At 44.1% G+C, this 19948-nt stretch overlaps 13 protein-coding genes across 13 annotated transcripts; 4 read left to right on the top strand and 9 right to left on the bottom strand.

Annotated features, from left to right (window-relative positions):
• Nucleotides 1–90: 90 nt before the first annotated feature.
• V1516DRAFT_687353 (oxidoreductase-like protein) lies at nt 91–998 on the bottom strand (the record flags this gene model as incomplete). The annotated part of the gene is made up of 3 exons (XM_066923720.1): nt 91–578; nt 655–853; nt 978–998. 3 exons carry the CDS (start codon nt 996–998, stop codon nt 91–93), a joined length of 708 nt encoding a protein of 235 aa, XP_066775854.1.
• Nucleotides 999–1279: 281 nt separating this feature from the next.
• V1516DRAFT_708637 (uncharacterized protein) lies at nt 1280–3971 on the top strand. The gene is made up of 6 exons (XM_066924201.1): nt 1280–1583; nt 1646–1769; nt 1823–2203; nt 2254–2913; nt 2966–3073; nt 3116–3971. Exons 1-6 carry the CDS (start codon nt 1465–1467, stop codon nt 3752–3754), a joined length of 2031 nt encoding a protein of 676 aa, XP_066775853.1. The 5' UTR covers nt 1280–1464; the 3' UTR covers nt 3755–3971.
• V1516DRAFT_680377 (3,4-dihydroxy-2-butanone 4-phosphate synthase) lies at nt 3723–4591 on the bottom strand. Its single transcript, XM_066923078.1, has 3 exons — nt 4476–4591; nt 4015–4419; nt 3723–3960 (listed from the first exon to the last, which is right to left on the bottom strand). The coding sequence occupies exons 1-3, from the start codon at nt 4510–4512 to the stop codon at nt 3794–3796; spliced, it is 609 nt and encodes a 202-aa protein (XP_066775852.1). The 5' UTR covers nt 4513–4591; the 3' UTR covers nt 3723–3793.
• A 647-nt stretch (nt 4592–5238) lies between these two features.
• On the top strand, nt 5239–6089 carry V1516DRAFT_680373 (Snf7 family). Its single transcript, XM_066923077.1, has 2 exons — nt 5239–5364; nt 5409–6089. The coding sequence occupies exons 1-2, from the start codon at nt 5299–5301 to the stop codon at nt 5982–5984; spliced, it is 642 nt and encodes a 213-aa protein (XP_066775851.1). The 5' UTR covers nt 5239–5298; the 3' UTR covers nt 5985–6089.
• On the bottom strand, nt 5933–6998 carry V1516DRAFT_680372 (S-adenosyl-L-methionine-dependent methyltransferase). The gene has a single exon (XM_066923076.1). It carries the CDS (start codon nt 6939–6941, stop codon nt 6090–6092), a length of 852 nt encoding a protein of 283 aa, XP_066775850.1. The 5' UTR covers nt 6942–6998; the 3' UTR covers nt 5933–6089.
• V1516DRAFT_680371 (GC-rich sequence DNA-binding factor-like protein-domain-containing protein) lies at nt 6999–9770 on the bottom strand. Its single transcript, XM_066923075.1, has one exon. It carries the CDS (start codon nt 9671–9673, stop codon nt 7370–7372), a length of 2304 nt encoding a protein of 767 aa, XP_066775849.1. The 5' UTR covers nt 9674–9770; the 3' UTR covers nt 6999–7369.
• Nucleotides 9771–9990: 220 nt separating this feature from the next.
• Nucleotides 9991–10596, top strand: V1516DRAFT_627978 (uncharacterized protein; the record flags this gene model as incomplete). The annotated part of the gene is made up of 3 exons (XM_066919817.1): nt 9991–10029; nt 10096–10465; nt 10535–10596. 3 exons carry the CDS (start codon nt 9991–9993, stop codon nt 10594–10596), a joined length of 471 nt encoding a protein of 156 aa, XP_066775848.1.
• Nucleotides 10554–11918, bottom strand: V1516DRAFT_535436 (uncharacterized protein). Its single transcript, XM_066919168.1, has 3 exons — nt 11434–11918; nt 11237–11361; nt 10554–11188 (listed from the first exon to the last, which is right to left on the bottom strand). Exons 1-3 carry the CDS (start codon nt 11579–11581, stop codon nt 10625–10627), a joined length of 837 nt encoding a protein of 278 aa, XP_066775847.1. The 5' UTR covers nt 11582–11918; the 3' UTR covers nt 10554–10624.
• A 190-nt stretch (nt 11919–12108) lies between these two features.
• On the bottom strand, nt 12109–12972 carry V1516DRAFT_628224 (Manganese/iron superoxide dismutase; the record flags this gene model as incomplete). The annotated part of the gene is made up of 4 exons (XM_066919831.1): nt 12109–12267; nt 12325–12405; nt 12473–12757; nt 12823–12972. 4 exons carry the CDS (start codon nt 12970–12972, stop codon nt 12109–12111), a joined length of 675 nt encoding a protein of 224 aa, XP_066775846.1.
• A 206-nt stretch (nt 12973–13178) lies between these two features.
• Nucleotides 13179–14311, bottom strand: V1516DRAFT_535525 (ubiquitin-related domain-containing protein). The gene has a single exon (XM_066919169.1). The coding sequence runs from the start codon at nt 14223–14225 to the stop codon at nt 13308–13310; it is 918 nt and encodes a 305-aa protein (XP_066775845.1). The 5' UTR covers nt 14226–14311; the 3' UTR covers nt 13179–13307.
• Nucleotides 14312–15910: 1599 nt separating this feature from the next.
• V1516DRAFT_680352 (uncharacterized protein) lies at nt 15911–16438 on the bottom strand. Its single transcript, XM_066923074.1, has one exon. The coding sequence runs from the start codon at nt 16153–16155 to the stop codon at nt 15916–15918; it is 240 nt and encodes a 79-aa protein (XP_066775844.1). The 5' UTR covers nt 16156–16438; the 3' UTR covers nt 15911–15915.
• Nucleotides 16439–16579: 141 nt separating this feature from the next.
• Nucleotides 16580–18364, top strand: V1516DRAFT_708629 (uncharacterized protein; the record flags this gene model as incomplete). The annotated part of the gene is made up of 2 exons (XM_066924200.1): nt 16580–16602; nt 16654–18364. The coding sequence occupies 2 exons, from the start codon at nt 16580–16582 to the stop codon at nt 18152–18154; spliced, it is 1524 nt and encodes a 507-aa protein (XP_066775843.1). The 3' UTR covers nt 18155–18364.
• Nucleotides 18365–19155: 791 nt separating this feature from the next.
• On the bottom strand, nt 19156–19937 carry V1516DRAFT_680350 (40S ribosomal protein eS17). Its single transcript, XM_066923073.1, has 3 exons — nt 19790–19937; nt 19385–19726; nt 19156–19326 (listed from the first exon to the last, which is right to left on the bottom strand). The coding sequence occupies exons 1-3, from the start codon at nt 19790–19792 to the stop codon at nt 19294–19296; spliced, it is 378 nt and encodes a 125-aa protein (XP_066775842.1). The 5' UTR covers nt 19793–19937; the 3' UTR covers nt 19156–19293.
• Between the last annotated feature and the right edge of the window lie 11 nt (nt 19938–19948).

Below are 19948 nucleotides of genomic sequence, written 5' to 3'. Positions count from 1 at the left end.
ATTTTTTTTATTTGGTCTAAAATGCTATAACTCCTTATATTACTACATTACTATATATTATATTGTCTAGAATAATAGTATCCACTACTTCTATGCACTGGCTCCGACTGATTGAGCTGGAGGAGACTGCGCTGCTACAGTAGTAGTAGCAGCAGCAGCAGCAGCAGCTCGCAACTTTTTCTTCTCCCGCAGTTTCTTCTCTGTCTCGATAAAGATTCTGATTCCAAGATCAACGCCTTTCCAGGGATCATTATTTGTCTGCAGAGAGCTGTGCGCCGCCGCTTTCAAGTCATTTGTAGTACCTGACACTTTCTGTATAGGATTCGGGCCGAAGTCCTCGGGCCACAAGTCGAACCGTTTGCTCGCGACTAGCAGATCCATAGCTTGTTTGCGCTTCTCTTGCCAGAACTCGAAATCTTCTCTGTACAGCTCCCAAACACAGTTCACGCAGCCCGACATGCAGCAATTGTCCGGTTCGGTCGGACGAGGGGGAACTTTCACGCCGAGAAGATCTCTGTATGTCGATTCCAGTGCTTTTCGTCGTTCCGGACCGGCCAATCGTGAACCGAACACGACACCTGTTCGTTAGCAAACTCGCTGATAACAATATGACGACTCTGAAAGCAAGAAATCATATTCTCACTGCCCACTTACTCGCACGCTCTTGAGCAGTAATTTCTCGGGCGACGTCCATCTTCGCCAGTACCGGGTCTTTATGCTGTTTAGCAATACTTGGAGCATCATCTCCAAGTGCTTTGAATGCTGCTTCTCGAGCACGTATCCGAGCTGCTACAATCTCTTGTTGCTGCACCTTTGCCACTGGTTTGTTAGTTTGCTGTTGCCCGAATATCTTCTATCAAATTGTATTATTGCTGTAGCATAAATATTCTAATGTTGTATTATATGCCGCAGCGTAATACTGCATCGTAATACTACTATAACTGCAATATAATACTTGCATATCCAATGAGACTTACAGTCATAGAATTTATATGCATCTCGGTAAACGGCGGAAGTATGTATACTCCTCGCTTGCTGTAGTGTGAACCGTTTGAAAGACATAATATTCATGTGCTACCAGTTCTGTCTATGTCTATATCCTTATTCACCAATTCCATACAGTTGTCTAAATATTTTCATACACTCCACTTATCAATGAACCCCAGACTAGTCACGGGACCCTAACGTTTCTGATTACGTAATAATAATTGCAGTTGTGTGATTTCTTTACGTGGTACTGAGCTGCAGGTTACAATTTTATATTTTTCTTAAATGTAAACATAGTCAAATATTCTAAAAGCAGTTTACATATGTAAAGCAATAAACTACTGCCATTAGATAAATATATGCCATTAGTGTAACCTCCCGACAAAGCGGATTTCCTTCACAACCGATTATCCAACGATTGTTGCCTCTCCTTGTGCTACCACTTTGTACAATATATCACATACCATATCAATATCAATGGCTCCTCCAAAAAAGGGACCGCGTCCATTTGATAGTGGATTGAAACGCATCGATAGTCGGTTCCGGCAAACGTCATTCCATCCTGCAATTGCAATTAATCAAAAGAATTATTATACGTGTGTACTCGTCTTGATCGCATTCGCAGACTATGATCAATGGATTAAGCTGACTGAGACAGAGAATATTTAAAACGTGATGACCAGGCGATGATATTGCGCCAACTGGCAGATGAGCTAGTGAAAGCGAAAGCGAAGGAAGACGAGAAACCGGTTGATGAGGAAATGGACGTGGACGATGATGAGGTCGGAATTGATTCTGTCTAGGAGTATATTGAACGGTAACTGATCAAATACAGGCCGAAGGATCAAAAGTGATTGTGATTCATCTAGGATCTAGGAATACAAGAATAGGTTTAGCCTCTGATACATATCCGGTCACAGTTCCTACTGTGGTTGCGATCAGAGTTGCGAATACCGACGAGGAAAATAATGCTGAATCCAAGAGCACATTTAAAACCTACGACGATCCAGATTTTCTCGAAAAACGGAAAATCATTGCTCAGGATTTCAAAGAACGAATGCGGTTCTACAAACGACGGGTTGCCAGTAACGCTCACGAATCTGTACTATCATTCAATAAGCGAACTGTTCCTGAGGAAATTCCAGACCATAATGATCCTAACCGAACTGAATGGACGACGGTGACTCCAGATGATAAACTCTTTGTTGGGGACAAGGTATGTACAAATCTCTATGTATCCAAGCTAGTAAGTATTTACCAGAGTAGGCGCTGAAAATCCCGCCATGGTCTAAACCAAAGTTCAAACTGTGCTGGCCTTTGAAATATGGTCACCTGAACGAAAATGACTATAAATCACCCCGCCAATTACTTGGTGATTTGTCTATCATTATTGAAAGTGCCATCAAGACCGAATTGAAGATTCCGACCCGCGACTTTCCATTGTATTCGGCGATGTTTGTTGTCCCGGATTTGTATGATAAAGTGCAAGTATCCGAGATGTTAAGCTTGTTATTTCGCGAACTACGATTCGAAAAACTTGCTATCATTCAAGAATCTGTTGCTGCGACGTTTGGCGCAGGAATATCGTCTGCATGTGTCGTTGACATCGGTGCCCAGAAAACATCGATCTCATGTGTCGATGACGGCATGTGTGTAGCCGACTCACGAGTAAATTTGTCTTACGGCGGTGACGATATCACTTTGGCTATGACCAAGCTACTGCAGCTATCTCAGTTTCCATATAAGGAGCTAGACTTGTCCCGGCAGTTTGATTGGACGTTGATGGAAGATATCAAGGCGCGTTTTGCAACGGCGAATGATGCTGAAATTAACGTGCAGTTGTATAATTTCATCCAGCGGACTCCTGGCCAGTCTGCTCGGAAAATCTCCTTTAAAACATTTGATGAAGTCATGTTGGCGCCAATGGTGAGTGTGGATCTCATCATTTTGAAACAAGATACTGATTTTAATCTACTAGTGCTATTTTTTTCCAGATATATTTGAAAACGAATCGAAATTAAAAGCGCGGCATTCAATTTTCGAGCGATCGACAGATGTCTATGACGGAACGTTCAATGATCCATACGTAAGTTTTTGAGGAAATGTTTGCGAATATCTAACAAGTCAGTCGGAAGCACAAATAGGGCTATATTCACAGTACGTCACAGGAGACGCAGATACACAACTGGACATAGATGCGGCAAAGCCATCAAGGATATCGAGCGTGGTCGTAGAGGATACTCCCGGGTCTTCGGTTGCGGGGACGCCTGGTCCTGATTTGGCTGTGACAGCGTCAGCAATTACTGCTGCTACAGGAGTAGCCGGGATTGCAGGAGGGAATGCTGCCACCCGGGCAGCAGCTGGTCCGTCTGCGCAAGCGCTGTCGCTTGCGCTGCTTGACACGCAGACCGAGATAGTTGCGCCGCTGGATCAGGCAATTATCGAGAGCATTTCGCAGAGCAGCCGGACCGACCAAGTACGGGGGAAAAAGATGTACGAGAACATTATTATTGTTGGCGGAGGTGCCTCGAGCATTCCAGCGTTCAACAGATTGCTCGAGGACAGAGTTGCGATGTGGAAAAATTGGAGCACCGGATCGGTAACGGTGATGGCGACACCACGCGATATGGATCCAATGCTACTAGTGTGGAAAGGAGCATCCGTGTATGTGAAACTCAAAATAGCAAACGAGATGTGGATCGGAAGCAAAGAGTGGGATCTACTAGGCACGCGCTGTTTACAGTACAAGTGTTTGTTTTTGTATTAGAATTTTTACCCACCTATTGAATTTTTGATCCATGATGGCTCAATGCGTTGAAATGTACTCGACCAAAGCCTCAATAGTAATGACAGGCAGTTCATGAATTTTCCCGAATTCCAAACAGTCGTCTCTTCGAGCCATGGACCCGTCGCTGTCTAGCACGACTTCACCAATGACCGCTACTTGCGGCAGACCAGCCAATCTACATAAATCTGATCATTAGTAAATATTATATCGCTAGAAAAATGTAGATATAAAATACATACCAACTCCAGCTTCGGTATGTCCACGACGCTTCAAAACTCCTCCATCAACCGCTCTCAAAGGCACGACATGTCCTGGTCTCATGAATGCATCTGGGCCGACATTCTCGTCTGCGAGCTTGCGACAGGTCAAACCGCGGTCGTGTGCAGAGATACCTGTCGTTGTGCCCTCCCGGAAATCAACTGTGACCGTATAAGCCGTCCCATGGCGATCTGTCTGATCGGCTACCATCAGCGGCAGCTCAAGTTGATCCGCCCGACTCCTCGTCATTGGCGCACACAAGTATCCGCTTGAATACCGCACCAGAAATGCAGTCTGCTCTGTTGTCGCATGTACCGCAGCAATGATCAGATCTCCCTCGTTCTCCCGCGATTCGTCGTCTAGTACAACCAGCATTTTCCCGTTTTCTGGTTCAGGTTAGCTCTTTTTTTGCCGACTGCAATTTTTTTGCCTGAAAACTTACTAAACGCTTCCACTGCTTCGGCAATTGGCGTAAACATGATTATTTAGTGCTCGTTATTGTACAATATTATACAGCGATTGACCCAATGCAATGATATATCTGCAATTGTACATAGACTGGAATGAAGGTGATTCATTCTCTATAAGAATCTTTCGACAAGCCGTCCTGGTCATCAGTGATTATGTAAGATGATTACTAATTCGGTCCGTATGACCCATTATTATATTATCAATTATTACATTACTATTACCATTCTTCGTGTGTTATTACGATATCAGATGTAATGCTGCATAAAAACTACATTGATTATGTAATAGTCAATTCAATATGTGAATGTGATTATGTAATCATACTAGATAGCATGTTACATATTTGCTTCGCGTGCCAGTTCAATAAGAATTTCTATGAACTATTTGAAAAAATAGTATTCTAATTATTGAATATTCTCTGGTCACGAGTTGATTCAATATTAAAGTCCTAAGCTGGAAGCACTGCTCTGATCATCTTGCTCATTTTCTCAAACTGATAATAGGTAATTCCATTTCCAAATAAGCCAAATTCTGCTCTCCTATACGCAGTGCTTCACTCTTCCTCATAAAAATATCAAACCAAAAATGATTTACAAATTTCGCAGCGCACACTTGAACAATATCGCATTGCTCAGCTCTTTCCAACAGAAGATTACGTAATCACGCTTGCGAACCAACCCCACCGAGAACAATTGTCATAGTCATTGCCTGCTTCAAGATAGTGCTGAGCTATAGTGCAATATACCTACCATTAACTTAACAGGAATCATATCTGCACATAAAGATAATTAAAGATGGACAGATTATTTGGAGGCAAGAATAAGGCCCCGAAACCAACGCTGGAAGATGCGATGAGCGGAGTAGGTACTCCAATGAAATTTTAGAACCAAGGCTGACTGAATAGTTGGATACACGGATATCCGAGATAGATGTCAAGTTATCAAAGCTGAACGCGGAGTTAGCTACATACCAACAAAAGATGTCACGCATGAGCGATGGTCCAGGCAAAAACGCATATAAGCAGAAGGCATTGAAGGTATTGAGACAGCGCAAATTGATCGAAGCTCAAAAGGACTCGCTGCAGAGCCAGAGCTGGAACATGGAACAGGCTGCGATGACGACGAACAGTCTGCGCAACGTGATGACAACGGTAGACGCAATGAAATCGGCCAATAAGGAACTTAAGAAGCAGTACGGCAAGATCAACATTGACAAGATTGAGTCGATCCAAGATGAAATGGAGGATCTGTTGGACATGTCGAACGACCTGCAGGATACAATGTCACGGTCGTACGCGGTTCCAGACGACATTTCAGAATCAGAATTGGACGCTGAGCTCGATGCACTAGGTGATGAGATGCAGTTTGAATCTGCAGAAACAGACGGCGTTCCTAGTTATCTCATGGAGAGTAATACGGGAGCGCTACCTGATTTTGTCGACGAACCCGTTGTTCAGGATAAACAAGAGCTCGCCGCTTAAATAAATCTATTATGTCTATATCAACCAGAAGTATTAAGGCTAGTCGCCTGCTATTTTGCAGTCCCAACCGCCAGTCTGAATAGCTAGTCTGACAAAAAATCATATCTAAACCGCCCTGCGAGCGGCCAAAAAATAATTCCCCAGGTCGCGCGGCCCTGCAAGAACCCACCCTACAAAGGGAACATAAACACAGCCTTGACTTTTCACGACATCCCACTGTTGGATGCCTGAACTCTTATTTTCCAAGAACCATTGCCGCAGCTCCGCCTCGTTGATGTATTTTGCCCACGTATGTGTTTTCTTGGGCACAATTTGTAGAATATCTTCGCCTATAAAAATCGTAGACAAATATGCAGCCACTGTACGGTTCACGGTTGACGCAAATATCCATCCGCCTGGTTTAACCAGAGAGGTAGCCTTCTCTAGCATGGCACTGGGGTTCGGGACGTGTTCTAAAACCTCAAACATTGTGACTGCGTCAAACTTGTCTTCATCGTCCACAGGTGTGGGAATATCAAACAATGAACATAGTGAGTATTCGAGTTTGTTCGCGGTTAACTTCGGATCTTGTTTCTGATGTGCCCGCGCGATCTCGAGAACTTGGTCAGACATGTCGATCCCTTTCACATGTCCGATTCGCGGATGCCTGGCAAGCGATTCAGTCAAAATTCCACCTCCGCATCCTACGTCTAGTACCGACAAATCCTGCAGCTTTGATAGCTGGGGAATATTATACAAATTGATTGTGTCGAACATAAAATCCACGCGAACTGGATTCATCTTATGCAGCAGTCTGCTACTCCCGTTCGCATCCCACCAGGTTCCTGCCAGTGCGTTAAAATGCGACAATTCTTCAGCAGAAAATGCATTAGTGCTGTATTTCAGTGAATTTCGACGGTAGGTTAACTTTGACCATTTATTCAGCTGAATTAGTCGAATTTGTTGCACTAGTCGCATGGTGGTTAGTTGATTGAATGATCAAATGGAAAATTAGTGTGCGATGCACGTCCCAATCCCCACATTATATTTCACACATCCGTGAGTACACAGCAATCAATTGAACTCTTAATTATTAGCACTAGAGCAGATCAAAAGAACAAAAACTCGATCAGCTATTACAGTTTTCTAATAGCACTATTGTGAATCATGTAACCAATTAACTACGAATTAAGAGAATTGGAATATTATTATGAGTCGCCATATGATTCTGTTAATATTTGAGATTTAGTTAGATTCGCCAAAATGCAACTCTTTGCATTCGCTCTATGAGGATCGTATTTCAAACAATGAGCCAGCCAAATATCGAATTGCCTATGCCCAACACAAATAGTATAGAAAAATGAATAGTATAAAAATTGTATTATATCCGACATGCGTTTGTATGTTCATTCTCCAGCCAGAGTAGAAATGTCATAAAAATCTAAAGGCTCCCATTCTAACTGATCATCAGCAAGTACTCCTCTGTTCTTTGCCCACATAATATCTGTATCGAAATAACAAATGAAGCCGCCTCGACCACTGGCAGACCCAGTGATTCTGTATAAAGGATGACCGAGCACTTCATGAGCTTTGCGGAGTGGAATGAAGAGAAGATTATTTTCCAAACAGTAATCTTCTACAACGTCCTTGAAGGATGATTCTTGCATTTGTGAAGGAAGAGGAGCTGTAGAAGGAGTAGGTTGGGTGGCAGGTTGCGCAGGAGCTGTAGGAGGGCGAGAATGAGGTTGCTTTCGGGTGGAAGGTGAATATCTGATTGGCTCAAGATGACTACTCACTCTTTGGCCGAGTTCGGCTGCTCTATGAACCAATCTCTCACCTCTTTCAAAAGCTTTTCTGATCCTGTCATCGGCAGCCACGTCTTTTCCTACGACTTTTCTCCAAAATCGGATCCACTCTTCCACCTCTGTGCGTTGATACGGTCCAGTAGTAAGCCATAGAAATAGCACATCATACCATTTTGGGAAAAACTCTTCTTCGAGCAATCTCACAAACGTAGATAGCCTGAATGGCGGTCGCCAGGCCATAACGGTGTCGAAAGGCTGCATATCTTGCTCTGCAGGATTGATTTGAAATTCTAAACGTAAGAGTTCTGCTAGCCGAGGGTACGTATGGCGGCTCAAGATATCGTCTAGTTCAGAACGCATCACTTGTTTCCAAGGAACCAGAGCATCGATCAACGTCGTCGTCGATGATGATAATCGCACATCCCAAGATCGCAGTGTAGATGAGAGTTTGTGTCGAACTTTGGAAAGCATGCTTGAAAGACGAGAGCCCAGGTACGGCATCCACGGAAAGATCCACAGGTGCATCGGCGGGTCTCGCATGGGTTTCCAAGCTTGAATCGAGGTGTCTAGGCGTGTGAAGATTACTTGACTGGTCAATTGTGTCTCGATAAAGCCTGGTAAAATATCCTTCCATTCTTCAAGTAGCGTGACAACCGGAGTCGCATCAAATATTGTCCACTGGTTTAACAGTACCGTTCGAACGCGAGATAGCCAGACCTGTGCCATCATACTATCGACCAACGTCCGATCCTGTGTGCACGTCAAAATTGGATACAACCCCAGTATGTCGTCTTTCAGATATCGCGGATCCGTCAGCGGGTCCCAATCGGCCAGTAGTTTTTTGAAAACAGGTAATATACTTACTACCGCCACGTCGTCCATTTCGAATCGCTCCACTTGCGCATGGAACTCGAATTCGAGTCTGTTCAATTCCCTGACAACGTCTTGCCAGATCTCGACCCCAGACTGTTGCTGGACCAGTGCGCTACTTTTTGTAAGTTGATGCAAAGTCTCGACTACTGCCAGCGATTGCTGGAACCGCTCAATCTCAACTGTATCGTTCTCAATTTCAAGGCCAAGATGTGCTTTCGAACTCGAGATCCATGTTGCGCGCGCTTGTAAATTATCCCATTCGGTAATGTAATATTCGAGCTGGCGCCGTGCGATTTCCGCCAATCTCTTTTTCTCTACAACTTCAAGATCTTCTTCAATTTCGTTGTTGCTTGAGCTCGTTGTTAAAGTAGCGAAATCGACGACGTTCGACTCGGGCTTCGTTAGATCAAGTACGTTTTGCCAAGTCTTCGGAATCACCAGTCCAGACGATTGTATCTCTTCCATTGTATGATACACCATTTTGGGTGCTTCCCGCTTTCGCTTCTGTATACTTGATTTACTCTTATTTTTTTTGTTCTGCTTGGTTTCTTCATCTTCGGATATTTGTTCACCTCTCCGTCTAGCTTCATCGAGCGATTGCTTGGTCCTCTCGCTCATACCTCCAAGACCTAATCTGCCAACACGTAATTTTTGTTCTATCGGATTCAATATTCCGCTGCCATCGACTCCAAGTCCTTGTCCAGAAACATATCCCATTTTGGCAAACATGCTTGCTCCCTTGCCGTACGAGTCCATTCTTGCAGTTTGTCTACTTGCAGGCGTGGATGTAAGCTTTCTTGGAGGAGCTGGAGGGTTCCTATCATCAGATTTCGCGGCATTGATATTCTGAGACTCTAAAGGATTAATTGTCGAACTCGAGGCAAAACTGACTGGTCGATATCTCATTGGCTTAGTGATTGTTGGCACATCTTCATCTTGGTCTTCGTCGGAAGAATCGAGCTGCCTTCTCGGAGCTCCAAGGCCGCCTCGGGCGAACCCGATCCCGGGAAAATCGTCGTCCGAATCCGACATTATATTATTCTTGATTCTATGAGTTGGGTTATTTTTTTAATCACCTCATTAGGAACTATTCACATGTAAATCTCTACGAAATGGGAAGAAATTTGTGGGAGTAATAATAAATTTGGACCGCCGCAGTCGCGTAAACAATGATTTTGTCGCGTTCCTGGTCTTACTGCTCAGTATCGTTAATAAACCACTCGACAATGAATCGATATTACGACTTGGACGATATTCTTACCGATTCTCAAGTATGAAATACTCTAACCAATTTGGCTGTACTGACGTTTTAGAAAATTGAATCCCGATTTCAGGTGGAAATCACCGGGATGGGATACCTGGAAGGCGGACGTTCGACTGAACCAGATGTATGTTGCCCTTGGACATAGATTGAAGATCTATACAGTTAAATGTACACAACTATAACACTTCAGATTAAATTAAATACAAGAATGGAGCTACCGCTCTGGCTAGCGGAAGTTTTAGGGACATGTATCAACGACTCGTTCCCAGACGGCCTAATCCGACTATCAACACCGGCATGTCTATCGAGTTCAGTCATGAACGCGCTGCGGTCCGACTCATTGTCAGTCGATCTCCGGAAACAATCAATGCACTTTTACAAGCTTGCTCAGCGCTGGTATTCGATTAGTTCTGATAGCGATTTAGTAATAGAAGTCGTTACCGACGCGTTAAGACAGCGAGCGGCTGCGATTAATGATTTCGCTCATAATTCCAGAAATCCCACTAATGGAACTGATGTGAATGAGTTTCTGGAGAAGCTGGATGATACAGAATTGGGATGTAAGTGTTATATCTAAGCCAGCTTGTTTGATTCAGGTAGCCATTAAACCAGATCTAATCCAATTCTAGTGTTCAGAGCTTCACATGAATCCTCAAAAGAGTTTAAGAAATGGGTGAGCATTAAAAAATAGCATCAATTCAAATTAAAACATGTCGCATCTAGCTATCCACGCGTAGATTCGGACCAGTCAGATTCGGCGGCTGCACTCCCTGCAAGGCAGCCAAATTTGCGAAATCTTGTTGCGGAACAGTGCCAAGGGCAGCCAAACGCGCTCGGCCTTGCAGTCTGATTTTATTCCAGACAGATTCTGGGATCCGCCACGATCGTAGCGGTAAAACTTCTCTGTACCAAAGAATCCCAATGATCCAGCCAGTGAAAGACACAATCAAACTTCCAGGCATCTGAGACAGTGCAAGCTGTGCGGCAATGATGTAGACAAAGATCTTGTCCGAAACTGTTAGTGAATGTCGCGAATTAATCGGAGGTTCAGTTTCTAGTTCAGAGCCTTGGCCGGGTTCGGATACGGGCTCGATTGGATAGGGCGAAAACCGGAATTTGTACACTGACGGAACCATATGATGATAGAGAGCTAGCAGAGTAAATATAATCGGCGTTGGACCCGCAGGAAGATAATTGCCTTTATAAAAAGGGATGATCTTGGCGAAGACGAGCAGAACCGGTGTCACGACCAAAGAAAACCCGTACGATACTAGCAACAGAGACTATCGCTATCAGTTTTGACATCCTAATCCATAATTCAACCGACTCACCGCCAATTTTCTACTTCCTAATAGCCGTTCTATTCCACGAAGATCATAAAACAATAGCGAGGAAAATAGAATTTCGGATTCGTTCAAGTAAATCAATTGCCATACCAACAGTCTCCACCACTGACCTAGAAGTAATTAGTTAGCTCACATCAGTCCATAACCCAATACAAACAGAGAATGCAAGATTCATTGCGCACCCCATTTCCAAATATGAGGATCAAACTGAAAGAAAAACTGATGTTTGATTCCGAGAATAGAAACGACAACCGCAGATATTAGAGAGAAGCCAATGCAGAATTTGATTATTGGAGCATCTTTGAATCCGGACGGAGTTGCTGTGAACATTGTGATTTTGTAGCAATGATGAATTTGAAGTCAATTGTGATCGATTAGTATTGAAGTAAGTTTAATTGCGAGCTGGTTAATCTCAAGGTTGAACAACGAGAGATCTGTCGAATCCAGCGGTAGATCAACTGATAGATTATCGAGCTATCGCAGTGTATGAAGTGTTGGCTAAACCGATCTTGCAATTGGCAATGTTTCTAACCAGCTGTCTTGGTATTATTTGGTCAAAATAAATAATTAGTTTGAATTATACAGAATTTTAGATATATAGTGAAATCTAAGGCAAACGTATTGGAGACACTGGATATAAACAAAGTAGCCTATATCTTATCTTACAACTGGCAAGATTGGAGCACTATGTGAACCTGCGACATATATTTAATTTCTTATAAAAGCTTAAACCATATTATATATAGTATAATTTATTCAAATATATTAGATATTTAACTTCTCATCGAATAGTAGCAGAGAGCCTATACAGAGTCCACAAATATCCACATAAATGAGCTACCAAATTCCGGAAACATTTACGCGAGGAAACGCTTTTCGGCCTCCTTCCAGTTGATAACGCTCCAAATGGCCTTGAAATAATCAACCTTGACGTTCTTGTACTGGAGATAGTAGGCATGCTCCCAGGCATCAATTCCTACAAGAGGGATGTAAGGACCGGTAACAGGGTCTTGGTTCTACGACTAGTTAGTAAAAAGGCCATGCTACAAAGACAGAGGAAATCTTGGACTTACAGCCTTGTTGATAATTTCGATCTCGCCAGTCTTGCTGTTCTTAACGATCCACGACCATCCGGAGCCCTGAATAGCAGCGAGCTGTATATACAGTTAGTCAGCCAGGCCAAGTTTTCTTACAATCAAAAAGCTTATAGATAAAACGTACAGCAGTGTTTGTGTCCGCAATCAGCTTGTCGTATCCACCAAACGCCGACTCAACAGCCTTTGTAAGCGGACTCGATGCTCCAGGGAGCTCACCGCCACCAGCAGACTTGGGCGCAAGATTCTCCCAGAACAGAGAGTGATTGATATGTCCACCACCGTGGAAATTGATCGCGGCCTGAAGCTCGATCTGCGAACGGATGTCCATCTTCTCCGTTGCAACGGCAACCTTTTCAATCGCAGCATTGTAACCATTCACATACGTCTGGTGGTGCTTGGTGTAATGCGTCTAAATCATTAGCCAATTCTCCATATACAGCAAATCACCGACTGTAAATGAACTCCATTTCTCACCTCCATAATCTCGCCTGAAATAGCAGGCTCCAAAGCACCGAAATCGTACTTCAGATCGGGCAAAGTTACTTTAGTTCGTCGGCTTGCAACGCTCAAACAACGTGCGACCATCGCACGACGACCAACGACTGACGAACGAATTACAGACATTTTTCTTGATTTGACAATTAGTTTGATATAAAAGATATGTAATTGTCCGCGCAATTATACGTTTGGTTTGGTGTTTTCAGCCAGGTGAAATCAAAGCTCCTGTGATATTCCCGGCGCGGTCGGATATCGGGCCGTCGGGTCATCGATCAGCCACTGACGAATCAGCTTCTGGTGGAGAAGTTATGTAATCGCAGGTTTCTTTTTATACAATTACAGCCCTACAATATTTCTACATCAATAATATATCAGACAAAATCTGTATTAGACTAGACCCAAAGCTCCCTACAACCTCAAAGCAACCAATCCTAAAATACATTTACACCAGTCCAGATCGACTAATACCCTCCACGGAGACGGAGAACAAGATGGAGAGTAGACTCCTTCTGAATGTTGTAATCTGACAAGGTACGGCCGTCCTCAAGCTGCTTGCCTGCGAAGATAAGACGCTGCTGATCTGGGGGAATTCCCTCCTTGTCCTGAATCTTAGACTTAACATTGTCGATAGTATCTGATGACTCGACTTCAAGAGTGATGGTCTTTCCGGTCAAAGTCTTGACGAAGATCTGCATACCACCACGGAGACGGAGAACAAGATGGAGAGTAGACTCCTTCTGAATGTTGTAATCTGACAAGGTACGGCCGTCCTCAAGCTGCTTACCAGCAAAAATAAGACGCTGCTGATCCGGGGGAATACCCTCCTTGTCCTGAATCTTAGATTTGACATTGTCGATAGTATCTGATGACTCAACCTCAAGAGTAATAGTCTTGCCAGTCAAGGTCTTAACAAAAATCTGCATACCACCACGGAGACGGAGAACAAGATGAAGAGTAGACTCCTTCTGAATGTTGTAGTCGGAGAGGGTTCGGCCATCCTCAAGCTGCTTGCCTGCGAAGATAAGACGCTGCTGATCTGGGGGAATTCCCTCCTTGTCCTGAATCTTAGACTTAACATTGTCGATAGTATCTGATGACTCGACTTCAAGAGTGATGGTCTTTCCGGTCAAAGTCTTGACAAAGATCTGCATACCACCACGGAGACGGAGGACTAAATGAAGAGTGGATTCTTTCTGGATGTTGTAATCTGACAGAGTGCGACCATCCTCGAGTTGCTTGCCTGCGAAGATAAGACGCTGCTGATCCGGGGGAATTCCCTCCTTATCCTGGATCTTGGACTTAACGTTGTCAATTGTGTCTGATGACTCAACCTCAAGGGTGATTGTCTTGCCAGTCAAAGTCTTAACGAAAATCTGCATGTTTGGATGTGTAATAAATATGTATCGAATGAAACGCGAAGAAAATGCGAACAGTCTATGATGATGAGAGAGAACAAGAGGAACAAATGGTGACGGCAGACCAAAGTCGTATTTATAAGTGATCACGGTGGCGTGGTAGAAGCTGGCCCGTATCAGGCATCCGCCACACGGCTCATTGGATATCGGCGAGAGGCGCAGCTGTAAATACGGAAACAAGGGAATTGCTCCGCAACGGTTGAAACAAACGCCACAGATAAGGTATCAACCGTGCAAGCAGATGTGACAGATATGCGACATCCAAGAAACTCCGCAGCTTCTCGTTGATTCTAAAGAAGCGCGGCACAAACATGCAAAATTTAGACGCATGCGCTGGCCCCTCACACAAATACACAAGCAAAGCACAGGGTGGGGGAGGCCAATGTGATAGTTTCTAATGGTGCTCTTGTGCTGGCAATCGGGATTGCTCCTTCGCACCAGTAATGTTTGGATTCAGGTATCAACTGCGGGCAGCCAGCAAAACGCCGACTCTAGCTACTCGAATAAGTAATTTGTCTTGCCAAACCGTCCTGTAACTGGTCTTGCTCCACTCGGATATTCAGACCTTATCGGGTATTGGTCCAGCCAGTGTGCCAGTATGTCAGGATGCCACTATGCCAGTGTGTCGTAGACCTTACAAAGCGAACGTTGAACAATCGGTCAACCAAAACTGTGTACATTGCAGAGAGTACTGCTCAGAACAAGGGTATCATACCAATGCAAGAGGGGACCGAAGAACAGGAGCAACCAGAAGAGGGGAAAGGGAATCAAAGGCTCGAGCAGGAACAGAAAAAATTAAGGCCGTGCACAGCCACTTGCGTCACTTCGCGGGGGAATGCGCGACCGTGTCCATGGCGGTGCATTCAAGCGAGGTCGAGCGAAGAACAAAGACGAAGAGAAAACTCGACGGCGGCGGCGGCGGCGACGGCGAACCAGCAAACAGCAACGGAAAACAACAAAATAGAAAAACAACAAAACAGCGCTAGACGGCAGACGGCAGACGGCAAACAGAAGACAGACAGCCGTCAAGTCGGCCTGCCATTCAAGGGCTGTCCAAGAGTACCCGCTGACCGAAAACAGTAATTCGACGGCAACGGGACTGAAATTCGTAGACAACCGGACTACACACGTATACACGCACGCGTCCACTACTACATAGCCTGAATCCAATCGCATCAGCAATGGCCTTCTCACATAATAATAGAACAAAGCACTTAATGTCTGAAGGGCACATACTTCGAACTTTTCACCAAAGTGCACAATACCCTTCTTCCAACACCATGAATAGCGCTACTTGAACTACTTCTCTCAACCAGCAAGGCACGCACGCAACTCGAGTGCCAGTTGCGTCACCGAGCCGCGTGCATGACCCTTCCACAGCTAGCTGCAGAGCACAAGTCTAGCTAGCAAGCTAGCTAGCTTGACCTGGGAGCTTGAACAAAACACGCTTCCTTACAGATCTGGACAAACATAAACACAAATGTCTGTTGCCAATTTCTCTGCAAAGTTGCGATATCGCTAGGAGGGGAAAAGAGTCTTGTTTCTTCATCAGACTCCTAGACCACGATCCAGACGGACACAAAAAGAAATAGCAGCGAAAGACTCGTGCTAGATTTATGGCACGCAGAAGCCCTGGATCCGCGTCCTCACTAGGTCAAGCTAGTTCCGCCGGTGCTAAACCACCTGAAGTATGGAAACGGATTTGAGCGGTAACTGTAGCAACAGACATCTCTGCCTGTAGCGATCTAGAGTCCACCGGAGCCAGATCCGCGCAGATCCTCGTTCCATACAAACTCAGCCAAAGTAAAAAATTTAGACAAAAACGAGAAATGCGGCGAACGTCTAGAAAGTGGCACCGACCCCGTGACGCCGCACCAACCATTCGCTTCTTCATCGAAAATTGTCCCCGCGACTCGAGCTTTTGCACCAAATTCAGTCATCTTTCGTCAGTTCTACCGGTCCGAATCCCGAGCGCTGCTCTGGCCCTCTGACCTCTGACCTCTGTTTCTCCACCACGAGGTCTTGCACATGTTTCTAGACCTGCCCGGTGCTCGGATCATTTGAAGAGTGTTGCTCATTTTATTCTACTAATCTAGCCTGCTGCAAATATTTTGCTTCCCCATCAACCAGCACGTTTTGCTGTGTATAAATATACCTTTTTGCCTCCTGATCTCCTTTCTGTTTTCCTTCAACTTGGTTTTATCTTTCTCGCCTGGTTTTGATCTGTTTTTAATTCTGTCTGATATCCAGGTGACTCTCTTTATCTGATTTCCTCACTGTTACGGTCCCTTTCTTTATTGTCAGATCACTCCTTGCTCATGTCAACAACTTGCATCTCTCCGTTCTCTTCTTCATATAGTCTCAACTATATACCTTTGCTACCGCTTTCAAGGCTATCCTCTACTGTTACTCTTTCGAATCCGGACGTTTCGTCCCTATCTACTCCTCCTTCTTCTGGTTCAGCTCCCCTTCTCGAGCTCCCAACTGAGATTTTGCAGTACATTCTCAAGCTTGTTCTTACCGATGACGTTAGCAACGATGATGTGCCTCTCTATTTCACTCAGCGGATGTCTCTTTTCAAGAAGAATGTTCTTCCAACGTGTCAGCTGTTTCTCGACATAGGCCTCTCCGTACTCTATGCACATGTCCACATCGGTCATCCCCGCGCCTTTGAAACTTTCCGCCACGAAATAGAACACAGACCTCAGCTTAGATCGATGGTTCGCAGCTTGGACTTTTCTGATTTTACCTCTGTGGGCCTTGGCCGCACTCGCAAGATGAACCGCGAGATCCAGATGGTTACGTCCTCTACTATTTCTGACGCTCTGTCCAAACTTCCCCAGCTCCGCGAGTTTCTTGCCTCAGAAGCGATTGAAGATGACATGTCTACGGATGTTCTGCAGCGATTATTTTTGATTTCTTCTCTGGAAGCAGTTGATTTTTGCGGTGCTTCCTCGCGATCATTTGTTTCCTCATTCAGCAAGGTAATGTTCCACCCGGAAACGCTCACCAACTTGACAAGAGTCTCATTTCATGGATGCGTTTCTTTACCTGCGAGCTCGTTCACGCGGCTTCTTCCGCTTCTGGTGTCGTTGACACAGCTTGATCTGACCTACACTCAAGTGACCTCTTCCGCGCTGATCTCGATTCCCCACACTGTGCAGCTGACTCATTTAGCACTTACCAAGTGCCGCAATCTTGATCCGGACGAGCTGACTGCATTTCTGACTTCTCATCCGGCCGTTACCAGCGGTCATTTTGTCTGGCTTTCGCTGCATCTTTCCGGTCTATCGGAGGAGAATCTTACGTCCGTTCTTTTGAGCTTAGCAGAGAATAGCGCACATTCGCTCCGCCATCTTAGTCTATATGGTCTCCCTGTTCGTGAATTTCATTTAAAGTTAATTCCGTCATCTGTCGTCGAGCTGTCGCTTGGAAGCTCAGACATCAATCTTGAGACTATAATAACCAACTTTTCGACGCGGACGAATTTGCGATACCTTGATCTCAGCGGCAACAAGTTTTTGCATCTCGGCGCGGTGCAAGATATGCGACTTTTGTCTGCACTACCGTTTATCCGGACTTGGGAATTTGATAGTTCAAAAATCCTAGCTAAACTTGTAGACCTTCCTGTCAATGGATACACTGCTGTTATGGGCCAAGGCCGTCGAGCATGGTTATTCAAAGGCGTTCGCAAACGAGAACTTCGTCATTCAGCTCTCGACTGTACCTCTCCCTTCGGGTCCGCACAGCTCTGTCAACATGTGTTAGGAAAGGATATGGCTTCTTCGCAAGCTTGGTCAGGTGCTTCTAAGAAATTTGACGTTGCAGGCTCTGAATATGGTGGTCCCCTGGAGCGCGGGCTCTACTTGTATTATGGATATCGGTTGGGTTAATTCGATATCACTAAAATTTGTATATTTCTGCTGGTATTTCTGCTGGTGTTTTGCTTTGTGTTTACGTTGCATGGTATTAGTTTGTATGGGCTGCATTGTTTATGGATGACTTGTTTTTGTGGCTTGATTATAAAATCATTTTTCTTGCTTTCGGGGCTATAACATCATATCATTTAATTTATTAATAAAATCGAATAACATTGTCCTCTATTCAACATCAAAGCAGAACTTGCAATACTCCCAAATCTAGCTGAGCTGACGCAATTGCAATAGAAACATTGCTCTCACCGTAAGCATGGCTAACTTGTCATTCTACAGGAGCTTTTAGACCAACAGTTAAATTGATTATCAAATTTTTTCTCAAAAAAATATTTCTCTAGTAATTTCGAATATACCCGAAGTATGAAATCGAAACCTAACAATGAGGTCTGGTGCAAGATTTAACAGGAAGAATCCTGACTGAAGTGAGTGTGAGTTCGTTGAATCCAGAATCTCAATTGGACTGAGTCAGCCATTAAGGCAAGATTGAACAACAGGAGAATGAATTTATAAATAAGAATACATTACCGAACTACTGTAAAAAATCTATAGCTCTTAGGTGACATTTTTAGAGAAAGCTATGGCGAAACGATGTTAATCATTATTCAATTTTGGGTCACAAAATTTGCTTGAAGTCTTCTAAATTCAACTGAACTAATCCTTCTTCCATGTAATATTCAAATGCCCAACGTATGGTAATATGGAACTTAAATTACAAGCACTACATTCCTTTGAAATAATCAGGACGAGATACAAACGCACCAATATTCAACGTTTTAAGATTCGAACAGTTGAGATATGAGGGAAACTCAAGACGACATCGAAACTCTTAGATTCTACACCAATCTACATTCTGTGAATAGTGGAATTGACGCTATGATTTGATCAATCAGAAGTACGCCTACAATTACCGCACAATCCACAGGTCGAACCATATTTCAAAAATTCCACATCACAGAATAACCAGTAAATCTTATCCGAAATCGGCCGAACATGAAAGACCATTATATACTTTTATTGATGTACTGTACAAACATCGACCAGTAAATAGTTTCTAAAGCATAACCCAATGAAACAAAAAACGAAAGCAAATAGATAATTTAGTGGACGATAGGGTTGGCAATGTTGGCAAACTAAAACCATCAAGTTAACTCAAACCCACGTCAAATCCAATCAAAACTTAAAACTTACTCCAAGAGACTTCAGTAAGTCCTTGACGTCCGAGTCAAGGTCAAGCTGGCCTTCAGGTTGCTGTGAAAGATCGAGAGCAGAAACCTCAGGAACATACTGATCCTTTCGCTCACGCTCTTCTTCCTGGAGCTTGAAGGAAATACCACGCACAGGTCCTTTCTGAATACGCTTCATTAAATGAGTCGTGTAGCCGGCAATCTTGTTACGAAGACGCTTGGATGCAATAATAGCGATTTCATCAGTAAGACGCTTGTTGGTCTCGAAATCGGTCGTGAGCTTGGGGTAGTATCGCTCGATGATAGCCTTGGAGGCTCTCTTGACGGTTTTTGTGCGAACGCGACCCTAAATAACTAATTAGTTCTCGTCCAGTAATTCAAAATCTCCAAAAACCAATTCTTCACTAACCATTTTGACGAATTATTATCAATCGATATGCTATGGAGAATGTACAATTAGTTTTTGATGGATTGGGATTCAATTTCATGAGTGGTAGAATGGCCACTCTTGCGGCTCTTGCAAATCAAATGTAGTATAACCCTACATATGCAAGTGACTGCTAGAAGT

Source organism: Lipomyces oligophaga (genome assembly GCF_038497815.1).
Source record: "Lipomyces oligophaga strain CBS 7107 unplaced genomic scaffold V1516scaffold_7, whole genome shotgun sequence".
Classification (NCBI taxonomy): Eukaryota; Fungi; Ascomycota; class Lipomycetes; order Lipomycetales; family Lipomycetaceae; genus Lipomyces; species [Lipomyces] oligophaga.
Note: the sequence above shows the minus strand (reverse complement) of the source record. Positions and strands in the feature narration are given on the sequence as shown.